Below are 23,922 nucleotides of genomic sequence, written 5' to 3'. Positions count from 1 at the left end.
CATGCATGAATGAAAATGATATCGTAAGAGTTGGCAAAGAGCTTTCTCACTAGATACTTATCTAACAGAGCTAGCATAGTAGCAAAGCTTAACATAGTTTCAAAAGTGTGTTAAAAGTATGCTTGAAAGAGACCTCAATTTGAGCATAACCTGGAAAGACTTATACTGAAACCACCTCCCATTAAAAAAGTAATGACTGAAATTCAGGAATAGGAAACAACCGTCAAATTCAATTCAATTTTTATTGGCTCAAAAAGCAAAAGCAAGGCCATGTAAGGGGACAGGGAGTTATGTACAGGGAGGGTGGTCATACAAAGAGTTCAGGCCATTTCTGGTCAAGAGAGACTTTGAACTGAGCGGTTGTTGACATCTTCACTATCTTGTCCGGCAGCTTATTCCACGGATCCGCAACCCGGACGGAGAAAGCCCCTCTCCTTCGATTGAAATGAAATTGTCGTAGATAGAGCTTTTTGGAGTGACCCCGCAACCCACACTCTGGAGCAGGAGTGAAAAACAGCTCTTTCGAGAGGTTACACTTTCCGCTTATGATGTTGTGAGTGAGAATGAGATCACCACGGCGGCGTCATTTTTCGAGAGAATAAAGGTCGAGCATCTTCAGCCTTTCTTCATAAGACAAATGCTTGAGACCAAGAACCATGCGGCCCATCACCAGACTTTGGTAACTGGGGGTGCTTCAGAATACTCTAGGTGACCACTAATTTGTAATAATGCTTAAGTGGAGTTTCAAAATAAGTGTATCACTGTAAATCTGAAGGTATATTATTGAATAATGAGGAGACAGTGCCATCCAGTGCATCCCCTTAACGACAGCCTTGCCTAAGAGAAACAAAAATGACAGTAAAATTTGATTGAGTAATAGTGTGACACCTTTTCATATATCTTACTGTAAGGGATTCTGAAAAACTGCCCTTTAACTCCAGGTTTTCATGCTGATAAATCAAGAGGCAAATGTTTTTTGGTTAAGATGCTGGGCATTAGGAAGGGCATCCAGCTGTAGAAATACTGCTAGATCAGACTGGAGCCTGGTGCAGCCTCCTGGCTTCCCAGACCCTGGTCGAACCGTCCAACCCATGCTAGCATGGAAAACGGACGTTAAACGATGATGATGATTCTCATATGATTTGGAATGAGATTATTGTGTATATAAGATTTGGTTGCTGAGTTATCCTTTTAAACTTAAGAAGATCCATCTACATTCACTGTATTTAACTATACTCCAAGAAATGGTTAAGGATCAGTATTTATTGTTACCTTTCATTAGTGCTGTATAGGGGAGAGGGGCTCTTCTAAGGTGATTTTATACAAGATACACTGCCTGAAATCTAAGCCTTCAGGTGTGAGCCTGTGACATAATTGATTAAGGGATTATCCCTGGGCTTGGATATAGAAATGACTGGATGAGGATAGCATGGTTTAATCTTGTTGGAAATTATTAGATTATAATAACATGCGTTGTAAGTAGAACATTGAGGGTTGAATGTGGAGAGGTAGATCCAGGGTAGCATTGGAAAGAAATGTTGATGTCAGATCTGAAAATGTTGAGTCTCTAACGAAATAGATGATTCACGATTGATATAATTGGGGGCATTTTTGTGTTGAAAACAAATCCAGCCTATGTCAACAGTGAAAAATGTATGTTAAAACGTGTTAATAAATGTTCTAATTAAGGCAGCAATCTGGCTTATTATTATTGTGCTGGGCAAAATACTTAGTGGCATTTTGTCTGTTTTTACATTCTGAGTTCAATTTCTGTCAAGGTCAGCCTTGCCTTTCATCCCTTCAAGATCTATAAAATAAATACCAGTTGAGTACTGGGGTTGAAGTAAATCAATTTATCCATGTCCCTTGAAATTGCTGGCCTTGTGCCAAAATCTGAAACCAATAAATGTGTATTATTTAAACACAAGGACAGCAGTTTAAGGAGAAGGAATAGCTAACACCATTGACCCCATTGCTGGACCAGTCCTTTATTTTATTTACCATGGATGAGTAAATAAACTGTGACAGCACAGCATGACTATGGCGAAGGAAATGTGGTAAATTTAATTTGACTATTACTTATTTTATTGACACCAGAATGATTATAGGCAAAATCAACCTTGTTGGAATTTGAACTCAGAGCTTAAAGAGATGTTACTAAAATTTCAGGATATCTTGTCTGATGCGTCACAAAATATTCAAACCTCAACCCTTATTTTGTATTACTATTATAATGTGACTAGCTATTTTGACCCATGCTTCACTCAGATTTTGGTGTTGGTGTTGTTTTGTGCAAATCTAAAAATAGGGAAAAAAATGTACTCTTTTTAAAAGGTTAAAAATTTTGCCCCCTTTCCAAAATCCCCCAAATTTTTACACCCACAATTAAAGATAACCGCCTCTAGCCCCTGCAGCAACACGAAAAGCCACCATTATTCAAACAGCGCAACTTGTCGATCCCATAAAACTCAATTTTTCCCATATTCCTCACCACGGTAACCAAACGGTAGCGACTTGTAACCCTCCTCACGCCATTGCCCACCCCATTTTACCCCCCAGTGTAAATTTTGGCGCCAATCTGACCCCATCAATTGCCACCCAAATGCCACCCGTTCCCATCCCAAAATGAGACAAATAACCAAGAAATCAAACACCTATTTCACATTTCAGCTTTACTGATATTGATGATGATGATGGTGGTAACAATGATGAAGATAATAGTTATAGTATGTATTTGAGAGTGTGAGGTTGGGCATGCACCACCCAGTTTGCTATCTGACCTCTACTGGCCTTCAGACTCCATTATCTCTCTCTCTCCTTCTCTTTCTCTCTCTCTCTCTCATGTTATTGTTATTTTGTGTTTTCTGTGTTTGTCTTTAATCTACAATCTAATGCACATCGATACCTAAACAGTCTTGTCACATCTTTAGGTCAACATATGAAGCTCCATCTGGGAAAAAGTGAGTATATACACACGCATTTATGTAATGTAGTATACATGTACCTGCTGTTGAAATGAAGCATTGTTCTCTATGGAATGCTGTCTCTTCCCCTGCCACATCACTTTATACCATCTCCTGTTATACCATCACTACCACCACCACCATCTCCATTTCTTGTGCCATAGTAACAGTACCATACAGTATCATATTCACTGTTATCAAATCAACATCTCCTGCCACCATCAACAATAAAGCTGTTCAGTAGATGCAGGTATGGCTGTGTGGTTAAGAAGCTCACATTGCAACCACCTGGTTTCAGGTTCAGTCCCACTGCACAACACCTTGGCTAAGTGTCTTTCACTATAACCCTGGGCTGACCAATGCCTTCTCAGTGAATTTGGTAGTCAGAAGCTATGAGGAAGTCCATCATATACATACATACAAACATGTCTGTCTGTCTGTCTATTTGTTGTGCTCTTCCTCTTTGCTTATCAGTTGACTACCAATGTTGGTACCAGTACCTAATATGAACATAATGGCTTCTCAGTACCCTACAGACTCAGCTATCCACAATCTTTCTTTCATTAATTACATGCACACACACACTAATATTCATCTTATATTACACACCACTTTTCATTTTCAAACTGTAAAATGTGTGTGCGTGTGCAAACACACGCAGACACACACACACACACACACACACACACACACACACACACACACACACACACACACACATATATGCATGTGTGTGTGTAAGAGATTCTTTCTGTTCATTGGTTATTTCTTATTAGATTGTCAAATCCTTTATTAATCAGCCCTATATTTTCACCTCATTCTTTTCTACCCCATTCACCGCAAAGACAAACCTGTCTTGAATTCATTACAATATTTTTTACCACCACCACCACCATGTCACCCATTCTCTGCATCTTGGTTCTCTTGACCAAAGCTGATTCTTTTAGTAAGAAGTATTGTCCTGCTGAATGTAGAAGTATATTGTTTGCCTCTGATGGAGCATGTAAGCATGATAGTTGGTGCTATCCTTCCTTCTTTGTTTTACCCATTAGTCATGATATATATATATGTGTCTCTGTGTTATGTTTAAGTGAAATGATTTCTGCTTGGTCTGGATTTTTTGTAGTTGTTGTAGATTTAGAAGTGTTCTTGTAGCTTTTCCTTTTGTGTTTTTATATTTATTTTCAGTATTTAAAATGTTGCTTGCTTTCTGTGTGCAAGTGCATATGTGTGTGTATGTGTATACACACACACACACACACACACACACACATATATATTCCTTGTTTCAATCATTTGACTGCGGCCATACTGGAGCACTGCTAATATATAAATATATATGTGTGTGTCTGTTTGAATATATATACTTGCCAGGCAAGCGATTTGATCTGAGACTGTGTTATGTATGTATATATGAATTGCATTTTTACAGGTGTGCCTGTATGGTAACCTTACGGTTCTAGGTTCAGTCACACTGCATGGCACCTTGAGCAGGTGTCTTCTACTATAGCCTTGGGTCAACCAAAGCCTTGTGAGTGGATTTGGTAGAAAGAAACTGAAAAGAAACTCATTTTGTGTGTGTGTGTGTGTGTGTGTGTGTGTGTGTATGTTCCCCACTACCACTTGACAACCGGCGTTGGTATGTTTAAATCCCCATAACTTATCGGTATGGCAAAAGAAACCAATAGAATAAGTACCAGGCTTTGAAAAAAAAAAAACGTAAGAAGCAGTGTTGATTCATTCGACTAAATGTTCTTCAAGGTTGCAGTCTCATGACTGAAACAAGAAAAAAGGGAAAAAGTGTAATTTATGTACTTTATGTGTGTGCATATGCACACGTATATATTTCCACACACACAAATGTGTGTGTGTTTATGGGTACACAGGTGTGTATATTGTTGTGATGATGGTGCCCTGGGCAGTTAATATGGAATTGGCTGTGAAAGAAAGATTTTCAACTATGAAGGTCTATGAGAATTGAGTGAAGCACATGGATGGCAAGCAAGGTGTGGATTTGTGCCTAAATCCACTTATGTCCTACCTGGTTGAAATCAGGCTTAGGAAGCACAGCAAAGCAATGATTTACAAGGTAGAGAAGGAAGCTGGAAATGCTTCAGCATGGACACAGCATGTACTTGTGAGAGGAGCACTAAGATTGAGAACAGAAAGCAAATCCTCAGAGAGTGGTAAAACAGAATATCGGCGGCGAGCTGGCAGAAATGTTAGCACGCCGGGCAAGATGCTTAGCGGTATTTTGTTTGCCACTACATTTTGAGTTCAAATTCCGCCAAGGTCAACTTTGCCTTTCATCCTTTCAGAGTCGATTAAATAAGTACCAGTTACGCACTGGGAGTTGATATAAACGACTTAATCCGTTTGTCTGTCCTTGTTTGTCCCGTCTGTGTGTAGCCCCTTGTGGGCAGTAAAGAAATAGATATTTTGTTTGCCATTATGTTCTGAGTTCAAATTCCACCGAGGTCGACTTTGCCTTTCGTCCTTTCAGGGTCGATAAATTAAGTACCAGTAATGCACTGGGGTCGATGTAATCGACATAATCCCTTTGTCTGTCCTTGTTTGTCCCCTCTATGTTTAGCCCCTTGTGGGCAAAAAAAAAAAAAAGAATAGCTGCTGCATGGTTGGAGCAGATGCTGTTGCATCAGCTTGGTGTAGTGGTTACATGGATGATGAGGGAGAAAGTGTACTACATTGTAATCGACATAATCCCTTTGTCTGTCCTTGTTTGTCCCCTCTATGTTTAGCCCCTTGTGGGCAAAAAAAAAAAAAAGAATAGCTGCTGCATGGTTGGAGCAGATGCTGTTGCATCAGCTTGGTGCAGTGGTTACATGGATGATGAGGGAGAAAGTGTACTACATTGTGGAGCCTGGTAACCACAATATTTTTGGTAGCAACAATGTGGCTCAAATGAGCAATGTTGTTAAAATTTGCTGAAATCATTGTGAAATCCAACATTCTGTAATACAAACTGCCCAAATGTCTCATTCTGATATATATATATGTAGGTCCCGGGTTGAGTCGGGGTTAACCACAGTAAATAAGGTACTCAATACAGCTTCCTGATGATTTCATTTGAATGAAACAGTTCTAGTCCTGTAGAAGCTCCTTCTATAAAATAAATATATATATATAGGCACAGACATAGCTGTAGAGTTAAGAAGTTTGCTTTGGGTAAAAGAAAATAGAGGAGGATCAGTTAATTATGATTTTATTCAACATATTCCTCTCTCAGATTCACACACTTATTACTGTATCCCTTCAGTTTTTCTAAGCCCTGTAAAAGAACTCGGAAGGTTGGGCCTTCAACCATGCCTTTCACAATGCCCTCAAAACCAGGAACTTTTCAGCACCACCTTGTATGCCCTTCCTAACACCTGCCATTGTACAAAGTGCTCTCTGTAATTTTTTTTTACCACCAGCACTTGTGAAGTCACCATGTAACTTACAAGAAAAGAATGAGGAAAAGGAAAAAGTTTTCCCTTTGACTAAATGATAAATGAGTATTTGAGAGATGGAAGGCAATGGTTTTGTTCATAAGTGTGAAACTCTAGAACTTGGAGTAACTAACTCCTGCAGTATTCTCAACAAATAAAAGATTGAATATTAATAATTTATTTTGACATTTTTAGGTTTGTACATTTTGAAAATTTCTATTATTTGGTAGTATCTCTGTATGACAAGTATTATCTTTGTGATATATTACTAAATGACTTTTATTGACTTGGTAATATATTTGCATGCTTGCTTTCATTTTGCAATGGAATTTTTAGATGACACTCTACATATCTTCAGAATAATCTTTCTATAATCAGTCATTAGTTGAACATTTATCTCTATGTGCTGTCTCAATTGTAAAAGAGGTGAAAAAGACACACTGAAGTACTTGCTTTATAAAAAGCCTTAACCTGTACAAATTCTATAAACTTGAACATCATTACAAGGATACAGTAGATAAAGGAATTCAGTATGTGCAATTAATTTTTGAAGCAAAGAGGTTGTCATTGCCATATGGTTTTATATCAGTAGCCATCATAGTAATAATAATAATCATGATGATATTGGTGATGATTTCAGATTTTGGCACAAAGCCAGCAAGTTCAGGGAAGGGGTTATGTCGATTACATCAACCCCAGTACTCAACTCATACGTATTTTATCAACCTAAAAGAATGAAAGGCAAAGTTGACCATGGCAGAATTTGAACCTAGAATATAAAAACATGAAATGCTGCTAAGTATTTTGCTCAGCATGCTAATGATTCTGCCAGCTCATTATCTTAAAAATAATACTAATAATAATAATAATAATCATAATAATAATAATGATAATAATAATTGTTTCTTTATTGGTCACAAGGGTCGAACACAAAACAAATTGGGACAATACAAAACTAGGGACATGTGGAGTTTAACACAAAATTCGAGTAAACAATAAAATAACAAAGACAATAATACAATTAAACAATAAAATTCCCCTAAAGTGGGGAATTCCTCAAAGGGAAAACCGAGGAACCCTACACATTCTGGTTATCTCGACTGCCAGATGCACCTCAGCAGACACCTCTCTCTCTCCTTCTCTGCTCCTCTTGTTTACAAATGAAAGTTCAGAGTAGGCCCATTCACACGGGCCATCCTCACCACATTCACCCACCTTTCAACAAATTTACTGGGGGTGCAGAACTTCCCTCTCTACTCTCACTTTTCTTTTCAAGTGGAACTTAAAAAAGTCAATGAGGGCTTGACTGAGCAGGAAAGTATCTCGTTTCAGTCCTTTCAATAATAATAATAATAATAATAATAATAATAATAATCCATTCTACTATAGGCACAAGGCCTGAAACTTTGGAGGAGAGTGCTAGTTAAATACATCCTCGGTGTTCAGCTGGAATTTACTTAATCAACCTTGAAAGGGATGAAAGGCAAATCAGCCTTAGTGAAATTTAAACTCGGAACATAAAGACATGGAATGCTGTTAAGCATTTTGTCCTGTGTACTAATGATTCTGACAGCTCACTGCCTTTAGTATCAAATTTTGGCACAAGGCCAGTTGTTTTAGGAGGAAGGGAGGGCTTTGATCCCGGTACTTGACTGGTACTCTATTTTGTCAACTCTGAAAGGATAAAAGACAAAGTTGATCTTGACAGGACTTGAACTCACAATGTAAAGAGGTAGAAAAAAATGCTGCTAAATATTTTGTCTAACGTGTTAATGAGCCTGCCAGTTCACTATAATAATAATAATAATAATAATAAACAAGAGCACTCAGAAAGCACAAGCCTCTGCCAAGGCAACACTAACATCCTCTCAATGATTAGCCAGAGATGATTTTTGAAATGAGAATATCTGAAATAAACTCGACTGTTCTCACAAATGAGAATACTAAAAATGAACCTGACTGCTCTCAAAAATTAAGTAGAAAAACCAGAAAAATAATCCAGAATCCTTATCCAATACTGGATTGATCCCAAAATCTAATCAGTTCATGCCTGTTACAAAGCCAAACATCTCTGAAAGTTTCATCCGAATCCATCCAGTGGTTCTTGAGATATCTTGTCCATGGACAAACAAACAAACACAACTGAAACAATACCACCGCCTTCGTTAAGGTGGAGGTAATAATAGTAACAATCCTTTCTATTATAAACCCAAGGCCTGAAGTTTGGTGGGATAGGGCTAAGAGATTATATCAATCCCAGTGCTTAACCGGTACTTATTTCATGTACCTCAAAAGGATGAATGGGAAAATTGACCTCGGCAGGATTTGAACTCAGAATATATAGACGGATGAAATGCTGCTGAGCATTTTGCCTAGCATATGATTCTGCCAGTTCACTGCCTTAGTAATAATGATAATAATAATAATCCTTTCTACTAAAGGCACAGTGGCTGAAATTTTGGGCGAAGGAACTGATCAATTACATCGACCACAATGTTTCACTGGTACTTAATCTATTGATCCCAAAAGGATGAAAGGCAAAGTTGACCCCAGTGGAATTTGAACTCAGAACATAGATGACGAAATGTCGTTAAGCATTTTGCCTGACATGCTAATGATTCTGCCAGCTCATCACCTTAATAATAATAATAATAATAATAATAATAATAATACTACTACTACTACTACTACTACTACTACTAATACTACTACTACTACTACTACTACTAATACTACTACTACTATTATTATTATTATATTATTATTATTATTATTATTATTTCTTCTTCTTCTACTATAAGGGAGGGCTTTGATCCCAGTACTTGACTGGTACTCTATTTTGTCAACTCTGAAAGGATAAATGACAAAGTTGATCTTGACAGGATTTGAACTCACAATGTAAAAAGGTAGAAAAAAATGCTGCTAAATATTTTGTGTAACGTGCTAATGAGCCTGCCAATTCACTACCATAATAATAATAATTATAAACAAGAGCACTCAGAAAGCACAAGTCTCTGCCAAGGCAACACCAATGTCCTCTCAACGATTAGCCAGAGATGATTTTCAAAATGAGAATATCTGAAATAATTTATTTATTCGTTTTGTATATCATGGTCTACTTTGTCTGATGAAATTACATTGGCCCCAGTGTTTTACTGGTGCCTAATTTGTCGACCCTATAAGGATGAAATGCAAAGTTGACCTCGACAGAATTTGAACTCAGAATGTGAAGATGGACAAAATGCCGCTAAGCATTTCACTTAGCATGCTAATGAATACTATTATTATTATTTCTGATTCAGGTACAAGACCAATGATAATCATAAGAAGAGCAATAATCTTTAATAAGTCTTATGTGCCTTACTACATAGAAATGTGTACCTGGCTCTGTTTAATGAGAAACTTGTGACTCTCAAAAAAAAAAAAAATAAATAATAAGAAAGATAACTAAATAAATAAATAAATAAATGTCTTTAAACTTGAGTTTTAGGACATACCATAGCTTTTAGTCATAGGGAACACTTTTGTTTGTCAACCAACAATCACCACTATAAACATTTTGTGTACTACTCACACGCACTCATATATCTATCTATCTACCTACCTATCTATCTATCTATCTATCTCTCAACAATATTCTCTCTCTCTCTCTCTCTCTCTCTCTCTCAACAATATTAATAATAAGGATTACTACTTTCAGCTATATATTTCAGGACGATAGTTTTTATACAAGGAAAAATATTTTTTAGTATTATTCTTATTCTATTTAATATTTTTTCGGTCATGTTTTTCTTTTTGCCTCTATATTTTGATATTCATTATCCACCCCCCACCCCCATCCTAGTTACTAGTGTCCTTCAATCAAGTGAGAGGTAAGCTTTCAGTAGGCTGGGTTTTTTTTTAACTTTACTTACTTTACTTTTACTTGTTTCAGTCATTTGACTGCAGCCATGCTGGAGCACCGCCTTTAGTTGAGCAAATCGACCTCGGGACTTATTCTTTGTAAGCCCAGTACTTATTCTATCGGTCTCTTTTGTCGAACCGCTAAGTGACAGGGACATAAACACACCAGCATCGGTTGTCAAGCAATGCTAGGGGGACAAACACAGACACACAAACATATACACACAGATACATATATATATACACATGTCTACCAAATCCACTCACAAGGCATTGGTCGGCCCGAGGCTATAGCAGAAGACACTTGCCCAAGATGCCACGCAGTGGGACTGAACCCGGAACCATGTGGTTGGTAAGCAAGCTACTTACCACACAGCCACTCCTGTGCCTATATAGTTTCAATTTCTGGTTGAATCCACATTACCTACTCTTAACTTAATATGTTTGGAAAATGCATCAACTTCTCAGAATCTCATTTTCCCTACACCTGTAAAATTGTCTTTGAATCTTGTGGAAAATCGAAAAACAACATTTATTGTTGTTGTTTAACCCCGGGTTGGTTATGAGGAAGTAGACCTATGACTAAAAGCATTCTAGCCATGACAGTCACAGTTTTTCTCTATTTTGTTTGTTTGTTTATTTATTCATTTTGTATATCATGGTCTACATTGTCTGACGTGTCCTTTCTTTTCTTTAAAAGAAAAAAAATTATGTATGGCTTGACAGAAGTTTGGCTATTGTCTCTAGCAGTTGGAGCAACTGAGTAGAGCACTCATGGGCAAACTGTGGCCCATGGGGCACATACAGCCGCCTGACACTTTCTGAATGGCATGCCTAATAAAAAATTACCTTACAAACACACACACATACATACATAGAGGGCATGATGACCTCTTGTGGTGGTACCATGATAAAATGCACCTACTACACTTTGTAAAATGATTGGGGTTAAGAGAGTCATCTAGTTATAAAAACTATACCAAAAATAAGTGCAGGCATGGCTATGAGGTAAGAAGCTTGCTTTCCAACCATATGGTTCTGGGTTTCAGTTCCCCTGCATGGCACCTTGGGCAAGTATCTTCTACTATAGCCTCAGGCTGACCAAATCCTTGTGACTGGATTTGGTAGTTGGAAACTGAAAGAAGCTTGTTGTATATGTGTATGTGTGGTGTGTTTGTGTCTGTTCTTGCACTGCCACTTGACAACCAGTGTTGGTGTGTTTATGTTCCCGTAGCATGGCAGTTCAGCAACTGTCTGATAGAATAAATACTGGGCTTTAAAAATGAGAAGTACTGGGCTCGATTCATGCAACTTAAAACTCTTCAAGCCGGTACTCCAGCATGGCCGCAGTTTAATGACTGAAGTGAGTAAAAGATACCTGGTGTAGAGACTACTCTATTGACTTGTAAAGTATGTGTTGGTGTGAGATGGAGTTGATGCATGATATGTTGTCTTTATGTTGCTACAAGTCAGTCTTGATCAAGCATAGCTATGATCAAAAGTGTTCCAGACATGACCAACCCATCATTTTGTATTATAAAGATTGTTGTTCTACAGGTAGGTGGTGGAAAGGTGCATGTAAGAAAGACGAAGACAAGGGTTGTAAAACCAGTTTGAGTAACATTAAAAAATATAATTAGTATTCACATAATTAGTTTTAGTTATTTTTGCTTTCATGATTATTATTATTATTATTATTATTATTATTATTATTATTATTATTGTTGTTGTTGTTGTTGCTGTTATTAAAGCGGCAAGCTGGTAGAATTGTTAGCAAGCAGGACAAAATGCTTAGTGGTATTTCATCTGCTGCTATGTTCTGAGTTCAAATTCCGCCAAGGTCGACTTTGCTTTCATCCTTTCTGGGTCAATTAAATAAGTACCAGTTACAAACTGGGGTTGATGTATTTGACTTAATCTTTTCCCTCAAATTTGAGGCCTTGTTCATCCACTAGAAAGGATTATTATTATTATCATTATTATTATTATTATCATTATTATTATTATTATTATTGTTATTATTATTATTATTATTATTATCATTATTAAGGTGGCGAGCTGGCAGAATTGTTAGCACACTGGGCAAAATGCTTGGTGGTATTTCATCCATCTTTATGTTCTAAATTTAAAATTTGCCATGGGCAACTTTGCTTTTCATCTTTTCAGGGTCGATAAAATAAGTAAAAGTCAAGAACTGGAATCAATGTTATTGACTGGCCCTCTCCTCTAAAATTTCAGGCTTGTGCCTATAGTAGAAAGGATTGTTATTATTATTGTTGTTGTTATTTGATAGTGGATTGGTTGAATCATTAAAGCTTCGGACAAAATGCCTTGTGGTATTTAGTTATCACCCTTTGCATTTTGAGTTTAAATCTCAGCAAAGTCAACTTGGCATTTCGTCCTCCTTCTGAGATTGATAATATAAAGTACCAATCAAGTACTGCAGTCAATTTAACTGGCTAACCCTTTTGCCCCCTCAACACTTTTCATCTTGTGCCTATGATTATCACTCTTTTTGTTAAGAGAGTAAAAGTGCAAAAAATGGTAGAATGTAAGATTATATGCATTTCAATATTTAGTTTCACTCCTCAATATTCTCATTTCAAATCCTAGCAAACCTAATACTGGTTTTGTTCCTCTGGTATTGGTAAAATGAATACCAATCGTGAACTGACATTGAATGTATTATCTGTAGCCTTCGTCCATAAATTTGTAGAGTCTCACAAACAGTTGGTATTGAGAACCCTGTCTGTATACATGGACAATGTCACTGTGATCAGAAATCATGGGGTTGTTAGCATTCTGAAGGAATAACAGGAATATGCATTAACTGGGACTAATTGTTAGGCATGCAACTCAATATCTGGAGTGGCAAGTCTATGTGGGATGGTGACATCTTTAGCCAGAACCATCTTAAGCACAATGGGCAGTTGTCTGGGGCTACCATGGATCTAGGGGCCCAATGCTAAAGTATGTATACTGTGGTGTACTTGTAGGGTGTATGAGCCCCACTATGTGTGTGTAGGAACCCCACTATGTTACTTTGCCCAGGAGGCCTATAATGCTCTTAAGATAACTCTGTTTGTAGTTGGACTGAGTGTCCAGTTAAGGTGTTTTGGTTCTGGTTCAGACTGGACAATCAAGTGAAAATCTGGGATGAGATCATGAGGAGGGTGGTCAGTCGTACTTGGAAATGAATTAAGAGAAAGCTGTCTCTAAAAGGCTGGATAGAAGTAGTCTATTTAATCTTTAACCTCTACACTGTTTGAGTGCTATATTGTCATCTAACTAGCATGCCTTGTACCAAAAAATAGCTGACCAAATTGGAGCATATGCTCTTTCAACTAGTAGAAGGGATGCCAACTATTTGAGGATCATGGAATTACATGGCTGATGATACACAGATTCACACTGAAGCAGATGGAACCCCAGTGATTCCTTGATGATGACAGCAGTGCAAAGGTGCAGTTGTCATTAACATGACATGTATTTTTGCACAGTTCATTTCTTTGATTAAGCTGCAGTTCTAGGTGTAAGTACTAATAGGAGCACTCCGTCGGTTACGACGATGAGGGTCCCAGCTGATACGATCAACGGAACAGCTTGCTCGTGGAATTAACGTGCAAGTGGCTGAGCACTCCACAGACACGTGTACCCTTAATGTAGTTCTCAGTGAGATTCAGCATAACACAGAGTGTAACAAGGCTGGCCCTTTGAAATACAGGTACAACAGAAACAGGAAGAAAGAGTGAGAGAAAGTTGTGGTGAAAGAGTACAGCAGGGTTCACCACCACCCCCTGCAGGAGCCTTGTGAAGCTTTAGGTGTTTTTGCTCAATAAACACTCACAATGCCCGGTCTGGGAATCGAAACCGCGATCCTACGACCGCGAGTCTGCTGCCCTAACCACTGGGCCATTGCGCCTTTACAGGTGTAAGTACTAGTCAAGTGCTAGAGTCAATGTAATGAATATTATTGGCCTTGTGCCAAAATTTGAAACCATTATTATTATCATTATGATAATCAATTCTCCTGCATGGTTCTATGACCTCCACCACTGCTTCTGTAATTAGTGTTTTTAGTGTCCTCTCAGAAACAGAAGTGTTTGAGAATAGACGGTATTTTTTTTTAAAGACAATACTGGATTTTAATGCCTATGTAACATCTCAGTTTCACCAAGAAAATCTTACACCACCTCGTCTCCCGCCAACATATTAAGCTTCCTGTTGAATTATTTCTGGAATTAGCCATTTAAAACCTAACTAATCATTTGCTTTTCTTTCATGGCATTTTTTTCCAGTGAGGTGATTGGTTGTGTAATTTTATTTCTTATTCTTTCTAAAATGTTTGTTATATTACCCTCTTGACTCTTAACTTTGTTTTCTATGGTTTGACAGAGTGTATGTACATAAGGCAATACAACACAGCATGGAGCAGGTGGTGCATTTTCATGCGCTACTGGTTTTCAGATTGCGATAACAAAAATAGGGAATAAATCCTGTCCTCTACTATTACTAATACCACTTGTGGTGAAGGTGGCGATGATGATGATATTTAGTATTTCGTAACCTGTTTGTCTACCTTCTTTGCTTGTTTAAAATTTACAACCACCCACTCTGCAATAATAGTTAAACTAAATAAAAGGAAGAATGTAATATTGTCATACACTTGGTATGTTGCAGTGAGAATAAGGTAATAATGTCATGAAATGGCAATGGCTTACAATCATTTCATTTTATGACAAGATAGCAAGATGTCTTAATGATAATGTTTTAAGTTAATTGGCATCTTGTGACAAGAAGACAATGTCCTACCATGAGATAGCAACATCTTGTCATAGATTAGTAAGACTTGTCATATGTTAGTTGGCAACATACTGTGATATTTTTTACAATAAGTTGAAATCATACTATATTAAACTGCCTTTATGTTGTTCATATTGCATACATCTGACATTAAGTTATGTACTAATATCTTAGACTAGCATAAAACTGACCCAGGCTGATGTGTTATTGTCCCAAGCTGGCATAATAGCATCTGAATCTAGCATGGTACTATCTTAAGGTAGTGCAGTTCTATTTCAAGTTGGGTTGGTATTGTCCTGAACTGGTTTGGTGTTGTCTCAAACAGGGATGACACCATTTCGCAATAACATGATGCTGGCTCACAATATCCTGACACTGTCTCAAGTTGGCATGGCTCTCTCTCCTATTGACTGTATTTAGAAGGTTCAATGACTATTTGTAGCTCTTGTTGCTGACTCAAGCAAGAGCTTATTAATCTAGTAGATGTATCAGTGTTAGTACAACAAACTAAGTAAAACCTGAGTAAGGTATCAAAGAGATTGGGGTGGAAAGGCCCAAATTTAATGGTAGAGTTCTGGAGTTGATCTTTAGCACTGAAATAAAATACTCCCAAATATGGAGAAAGAAAATAGTTGTAGATTGAAAACTGGTATAAAATGAAAACTCTGTGCTGATGATGGTAGATTTGATATGGTTAAATCTTATTTCTTTACTGCCCACAAGGGGTTACACACAAAGGGGACAAACAAGGACAGACAAACAGATTACGTCGATCACATCGACCCCAGTGCGTAACTGGTACTTATTTAATTGACCCCAAAAGGATGAAAGGCTAAGTTGACCTCGGCGGAAATTGAACTCAGAACGTAATGGCGGGCGAAATACCGCTAAGCATTTTGCCCGGCGTGCTAACGTTTCTGCCAGATCACCGCCTTGATATGGTTAAATCTATTAACTGAATAGTTATGAGTTTGTATCTTATCACACTGGCAGGTTACTGCATTTGTTGGTGTTTGGGATTTTATTTGATGGTATGCTGAAACATAACTTATAAGAGTTAGCAAAAACATTAAGTCTTGATTGAGTACACCTATGATCAGAAGCATAATCATCATGTCTTGTTTTTAGGCATAAGCATATCAAGGACTACATTGCCCAGTATGTCAATATGTCATTTTTTGTTTTATTAAGAAGGTGAGGTAGGTGTTGAAGGACATTTGATTGTTACTTCTAGCAAGTCAAGCAGCTACATACAAGCCTCCTTTGTTGATGCGTTCTTTTATTTTTTTACTTCTTTGAATCATTAAACTGCAACCATGCTGGAGCACTACCTTGAAGGGTTTGGTTGAACAAATTGATTCCACTACATTTCTTTTTTTAAAGCCTGATGCTTATTCGATTGGTTCCTTTTTGCCAAACCACTAAGGTAGGGGAATGTAAACAAACCAACACCAGTTGTTAAGCGGTGGTGGGGGACAAACACACACACACACTCACACATAATAGGCTTCTTTCAGTTTCCATCTATGAAATCCACTCACAAGGCTTTTGGTAAGCCCAGGTCTATCATAGAAGACACTTACCCAAAGTACCATGCAGTGGGACTGGACCCAGAATCATGTGACTGGGAAGCAAACTTCTTACCACACAGTCACACCTGCCTAAAACAATTTTTTACCTGTTAAAGAATTTGAACAGCTTGCTGTTATACAGTGACTTCACTGCATTTCCGCCTACAATGTTGATCTATACCTTCTCAAATATGGATGCTGTGGTTAAAGTGCACTTTTAATTTTGATCACACTGCATAGCACCTTAGACTAATGACTTTTACTATAGCTTTTGCTTTGCCCAAGCCTTGTGAATGAATTTAGATAAACAAACTGTACAGAAAATTGTCAGATGGGCTGTACTTGTATGTGAAAGGTCTCACTTGTTTTATATTGGTTCAGCTTGAAAATTGGTTTTGTAAAGTACTTTACAATCATCATTGTTTAGACTCAAGTCAGCCTTGAGAGAACATATCTGTGATAAAAGGAATTCCAGCCTTAATATGTCTTTTTTTTTCAAGTGGGTAGGGTGTGATTTGAAGGAGATTTGGTTGCTATTTCTAAAAGGTGAGCCAACTACATAGATGTTACCCTTGTTGACTCTCTAGAACAGGTTTATAGGGTTCTGGAGTGACTTTAAAGCCCACACCCTGCCCTGGAATTCCCCACCAATCCTTTCTAGTCCCACCCTAATTGAGATAGAAAAAAAAAGATCAGTCAGTTCTGTCTTCTCTAGTTGTTTCCTATTTACTTGCAAGACACACAGACACATTTGCTTTAGCCTCTGGTTGTTATTTTATAATGAGGGGTTATGGGGTGGATCTTAATGATGACATAGTATAGTGACTCCCACCCATCCTCCAGTCACTGCACCCGCCCAGTTCTGCCTTGAAGGTCAGTTACAAACCAGTGGAGGATGTGAAATGCAAGTTAAACAGGAATGTTAAGTGTCAGTGTAAATATTATCATAGATTTCATTTTGTTTTTAAAACCTGTCTGCCTAGGTTGTCTCCTGTGTGTGTACATATGTTTGTATGTGTGCACGAAAGAGAGAGAGAGTGTGTGTGTGTGTATGAGAGAGAGAGTTTGTGTGTGTGAGACAGAGAAGGGTAGAGGGAGTTTATGTTTGTGTGGAAGTTTATTGTGATTCATCAAGAAGTCCTGAGAAGGAATGGAAGGAAGGCAAAAAAAGACAATGTTGGAATTTTGATGAAGACAGAGTTAAAGAATTTATTGCTCTCTTGTGTGGATCAAGGTGGTATTTGGTGCAGAGATAGTAAGATTATGGAAGATGGGATTGGTATTTTTTTTTTTTTTACGTAGGAAGTCTACTTTTTTGTTATTGTCATGTGTTTTCATGGTTCTGTGTTAAAGTCCTACCCAGGTCACCTTAACCTTTGTCAATGTTACAACTACCACTACCACCCTTTTAGTACCTTAATTTTTGTTTTCTGTGTTGGCATGGGTTAGATTTGTCTGAACCATATCATGTTTTTGCATTACTTGGTAGTTTAAAGTCTTCTTATTTCTGACCTCATCTAACTTTTTTCCCCAAATGTCTCCTCTGGTTAACATCTATGTATCTCAGCTTCTCACCACAGAAAATTGGAACAAACACTACAAGGCATTTTGTCCTCTGTTCTGATGTCTACCAGATTACCACATGAAAGAAGTGAGGTAATGTAGATTAGTGTAGGACTGAACCCTTTGAAACTGCAAGTATACTTTGTAATAGGGATAATATCATTTGATTATTATTCCTGAAAGATGCAAAAGCAGGCAGCAGCAGGATTTTGTATTTACAACTCACTAATTGGTAGAAACATTGTTATTTTCAGTCAAACGCATAAAACCATGTGTCTACCGTAAATCTTCGTGTATAATCCACATTTTTTTCCCAAAATTTAAAGGTCAAAATCCCTAGTGCGTACTATATATGGGGTTAAAAATGAAAAATACTCTCTAAGCAATGTCCGAGTCTCTATTTGCTGTCCAGCAATGTTAATTCGAGCGCAAAAATATCTTAAGCTAAGCCTGAAAGCAATGAAGTTATAAAAGAATCATCCATAACTTGCAGTAAGCGACATTTATTAAAATAAAAGTGTTCAGAACACAGAATAACATATAACAAAAACAATTTTCAAACATATTTACATTCCCATATAACAGTTAAGAACATCACCATTATTGTATTACGCATGTGCGGAAGTGTTTGTTCGAATAGGTGCTGCGACTCAAGCTAGAGAAGGAGTGCGTATTATACACAAGGTTTAGGTTTTTCAGAGGTACAGCCCCCTAAAAATCCCCTGTGTATTATACACAAGAGTGGACTATACTCGAAGATTTATGGTATTCACTTATGTATCTTCTATGGGTATAGTCAAATGAAATCAACCTTGCTAAAGTATACTCATGGGTTCAAAGGATTAAGAGACATTTATGCTTTACATGCTGACATCTGAACGGTGGCTCAGTAGGTTTCATAAAGCAGCTGACAAATTGCCTTGTGTTATATAGTTACATATCATTATGGTGTGAGTTCCAATCCTGCCAAGGTCCAACTTGGCCTCTCATTCTTTTAAATAAAAACAACATGCCAGTCAAGTATTTGGCTTGACATGATTGATTATTCCACTCTGTCTCTATTTTAGAGTTCATTGTTAGGCATTGTGCATATTTTAGAATTCATTATCACACCTGTGGAATGTGGCAGAAGTGCAAACCGCAAAGTGCTATGTGCTGCATCTAGGTTAACTTGCAGATTTTGGGCATAATACATGACTGCAACCTACATTATTATACTGACTAACATTGAAGTTATATATCTAATGCAGATGGTCAAGTGTGTAAGGTATCAGATAACTAGAGTCAAGGTAGACAGGACATACCAACTGACAATCCTATATTGTGTTTGTAACAAAGTTACTGTACTCTGGATGGCAATCTACCAGATCTAAGATGTTGCTGTTAGCGGTGTAGTTTAGGTTAGGACCTGCTTCATGAAGCAAATCTATAATCAAAAGTATTCCAGCTGTGACCATCTCATCTTTTAGTGTGTTTTGGTCTATATTAAATGTTTCTTTCCTATATTAAAATTGTAGGTATGTTTTGCTGATATTTTTATCAATTTGAATGAGGCTCAGATTGGTGTTGCTTAACTCCAGGTCAGCTCTGATCCAGTGGACCTATGACCAAATACCTTCCAATCTTTACCTTTTTTTATGTAGTGTAATGAATGCTACATTATCTAATGTGTTCTATATTTTTAAAGTGGTACAACGGAATTTGATGGAAATTTGGCTGCTATTTCTAGTAGGTGTAACCCTAACTATGTAGAGGTTCCTGCTGAATTTCTGTAGTACTGCAGGGGGATATAGTTTCCATTGTAAGCAGCAGGTTTAATATAAAATTGATGAGAATCGGGCTCACAATCATGAGGTATTGAGTTCAATTCCCGGACCAGGCTGTGTTGTGTTCTTGAGCAAGATACTTTATTTCATGTTGCTCCAGTTCACTCAGTTGTGGAAGTGAGTTGCAATGTCACTGGTGCCAAGCTGTATTGGCCTTTGCCTTTCCCTTGGATAACTTCAGTGGTGTGGAGAGGAGAGGCTGATATGCATGGGCGACCGTTAGTCTTCCATAAACAACCTTGCTTGGACTTGTGCCTTGGAAGGTAACTTTCTAGGTGCAATCCTATGGTCATTCATGACCAAAGGAGATCTTTATCCTGTACTCGCTTTAACCCTTTGCCCCACCTCTCTGTAATGCTCTGTCTTTTAATCTCATTTAATTTTCCCAATGTGAAATATTTATAAATAGCATTGAGTTATGACCCCATAACTGGAAGGTTGTCATTGGATGTCATTCCTGTCCTGGTTCACTAGAAAAGTCATATAAATAGTTCACCCATGTTAGTAACTGACTTATATTTAGCCCACCACTCTATCCCCTTCTGCTTTACAAAAGTATCCTTACTGTGTCCTTACTACTATTTGTTGTTACGTTTTAACCCCAGGTCAATCCATGATCAAAAGAGTTCTAATGATGACTATCTTGTTTTCACATTTCTTTTTTTTTTTTCAAACGTCATGTATGACATATTACACAATCAGCTGTCATCTTAGATACAATCTTTTCTTTTCTTTAAGACAGAGGCATGTGTGTATTTGAATTAGTAGAATGGTTATGATGATAATGTTTTTGGATTATAGAAAACTTGATTATTGTTAAATGTCTGACTGTATAATTGATGTGTTTATGAGGTATGCATATGTAGATACCCACATATTTACACACAGAATGATGCACACACACATAGACACACCCTTTTTTCATGTTGACAATCTGCTTTCCATGTTGGCAATGCTTGTCATAAGGTCCTGAATTTGATGCTACCACAGGGGACCTTAGATAAGTGTGTTCTGATGTGGTCTAAAGTCCAGTAAGCACAGACAGTGCAGAAGCTCGTCTAATGGTCTTTATCAGTTGTTCAAAGGGTGTGCCTTGTCATACACTATGTCAAGCTGATCCTGTCTGAGTGTTACCTTAGTATCTCTGAAATACTCACAGGTTTACCTTAAAAGTCAATGGATATTTCTTTTGCTCTTTTACTGGCTTTACATTAAACTGTGGCTGTTCTGTGACAGTAATACTAATTCTATCAAATGGTGAAGTTTTTTTACCAAACTTTAACCCTCCTTATGAATTTAAAATTTTACACCAGTCAAATATTTCATATACATACATGCGTGCATGAGTGTACACACACACACACACACACACACACATACAGGTTTGTAGATTGTTTTGAAAAATGCAGACAAATAAATAGATAGATTTGACTGACAGAAAAACAGACAGCCAGGCAGTTGTGTGCTAAAATTAACCACATATTTTCAAGTAACAATAGCCACTTACTCATCTGAGCAATGGACCAGAACTGATAAAATGTATTGTATAACATTTCTGTCTTTGCTGTTATTGGTGGAAATGGTGTTGTTATGTTTATATCAAAACTGAAATACATATCACCGTTGTCATCGTCGTTTTATGTCTGCCGGCTGTCCATGTTGGCATAGGTAGGATAGATCTGGTTACATACATGGGCCAAGGAAGGACGTTATCTTGCTTGCATTCCATTCTGGCTTGGTTTCTACAGCTAGTCACCCTTCCTAATTCCAGCCACTTGTCAGTATGGTGAATGCTTTCTGTTTTTTTTTTTTTCAAGCCACCCATACTAGAGAAATGTTATGTCCTCATCACGGCTAAAGGAACTGCACAAGCTTATACTTTACAAAGTGTGCTGGGTGTATTTGTGATACTAATATTAGAGTGGTAGCCGTGTCCTTATCACAACTAATGGGAGTCAGAAACTAATGTTTCTTCTTGCTCAGTAGCCTCTTTCTTTCATTTGTTCAGTCACCTATATATATATGGAGAGAGAGAGAGAGAGAAAGCACAGTTGCCATATTTCATTCTATAACAGTCACCTCTGATGAGCACAGGGCTACATAATTAGACAGTTACCTAACATTCCGTTGAACACCCTAGTGTGAAACCAATTGGTAAGATCAGCTGTAACAGATATATTATACTGTACACTTTGATATATATATGTATATGTATATATATATATATATATATATATCATGAAAGAGAGAGAGGTGTGTGTAGGAATCTTCTGGAAGTTCTTTAGAGTAATGTAGCTCAGATTAGGGAGTCTCTCATAGTAAATCAAGCCACTTCTTCTTTGCATTGTGCGACCACAGCTCTGGTACTATGAACGTGGTTAGAATGTCACAGGAAAGAATCACAAGATGGGTTCTTCAAGCCGAGCCAATGAGCAGGAGACCTAGGGGTTGTCTGAGAACGAGATAGTTGATAATGTCCATAGCCTCAGTTGGCCACACTTGGGAATACAGCTGGAAAATTTAATGATGGTTGCTTCTGATAGGACCCTATGGAGAATGCGCCCGAGGACTCTGCCTTCACATCCCTCCCTGGAATACTGAGTGAAAATGGATGGGTGGATACACACACACAGAGACAGATAGATAAATGGATATATGATAGTATTAGTTGTGAGCATGAGTATGGGGTTTACTGTTAAATCACGTTACAAAATGTTATGTGTTGTGGTACTTCTTTAGGCCTGCCACCCATCAGTCAAACCTGATGTAAAAACTGTCATGAGTAAATGTGTTCCAGCTATAGCTATCCTGGGAAGGGGATTGCTTTTTTTCTTTTTTCAGACTGTATTTTGGACTACTGTTTAATGTGTATTTTACTTATATGTGATTCGAAGCAGATATAACTGCTATTTGCCTTTCATCCTTTCGGGGTCGATTAAATAAGTACCAGTTACGCACTGGAGTCGATATAATTGACTTAATCCGTTTGTCTGTCCTTATTTGTCCCTTCTGTGTTTAGCTCCTTGTAGGTAATAAAGAAATATATTTCTAACAAGTTGAGTGACTAGATAGAGAAGAATTTTGTGTTGTGTGGTGTGGTGAGGTTCATTATGAAAAGTGCTGTAACTAGATTACTTGCTTTGTTGGTGTGTTTATGGTGATATGGTGTTGCTAGTAGTGGTAGTGCTGATATATCAGACAACTTGCAGCAGAATGGGATTGGAAATTATTTGAGGTGGTGGTAGTGGTACTGAGCCCCAGGTAAGCCATGATTGAACAGAGCTATGATCAAAGGCATTCCAGCCGTGACCATTCTGTCTGTATTTGACTGACAGAGCTATGTTAGATTGCAGTATATTGGCAGTTCATCCAGGACTGAATTATCCAAAACACACTTGCTTCAATGAGTAGTGTGATGTGGTGACGTGATGTGTGGAGCAATGTGGAGGAGAAATGTAGTGGAAGTGAAATGTGGTGTGGTGTGATGGAATGGGTGCATGGTTATTGAGATAATGCAAGACATAGTGGCTGTGTTTGGAGTGATGATACACTGCATGGGGTTATAATGTGCTGCGTGTTGCTTGTGGTAAGGTATTGGGGAAAAGTGTGTGCATTGAATAACTAAATATTTGTCATGCTCTAGTAAACACCAGCAAAAAATGTTGGCTCTTCTTTGTCATCATCATCATCAATTAGTTTGGCACACCTGCCTCATACAAAGTCCTTTTTTGTCAGCCTGTTTGTGTTCTCACTGCATCACATGTGCATCCAGATTTTACACTGAGTGCAGTATATCGAATTCCTACCTTCTCCCCTTTTTGAATTTTGAATATGGTCACTTTCA

The 23,922-nt window shown here is 37.7% G+C and overlaps 1 protein-coding gene across 5 annotated transcripts in view; it reads left to right on the top strand.

Moving 5' to 3' along the window:
* Positions 1-23,922, top strand: part of LOC115216997 (LIM and calponin homology domains-containing protein 1-like) — a 294,506-nt gene that overhangs the window by 169,177 nt on the left and 101,407 nt on the right. For 4 of the 5 annotated variants that reach the window (XR_005001247.1, XM_036507360.1, XM_036507362.1 and 1 more), the window contains exon 5: positions 2,931-2,960. The exons of the other annotated variant lie outside the window; for it this stretch is intronic. Coding sequence is in view for 3 of the 4 variants with exons in the window: in XM_036507360.1 (XP_036363253.1) it covers positions 2,931-2,960 (30 nt within the window). In the remaining variant the exon portion in view is untranslated. The remainder of the gene's footprint in view (positions 1-2,930; positions 2,961-23,922) is intronic. 5 annotated transcript variants of the gene reach the window in all.

The sequence above is a fragment of the Octopus sinensis genome, linkage group LG11 (genome assembly GCF_006345805.1).
Source record: "Octopus sinensis linkage group LG11, ASM634580v1, whole genome shotgun sequence".
Taxonomy (NCBI): domain Eukaryota; kingdom Metazoa; phylum Mollusca; class Cephalopoda; order Octopoda; family Octopodidae; genus Octopus; species Octopus sinensis.
Note: the sequence above shows the minus strand (reverse complement) of the source record. Positions and strands in the feature narration are given on the sequence as shown.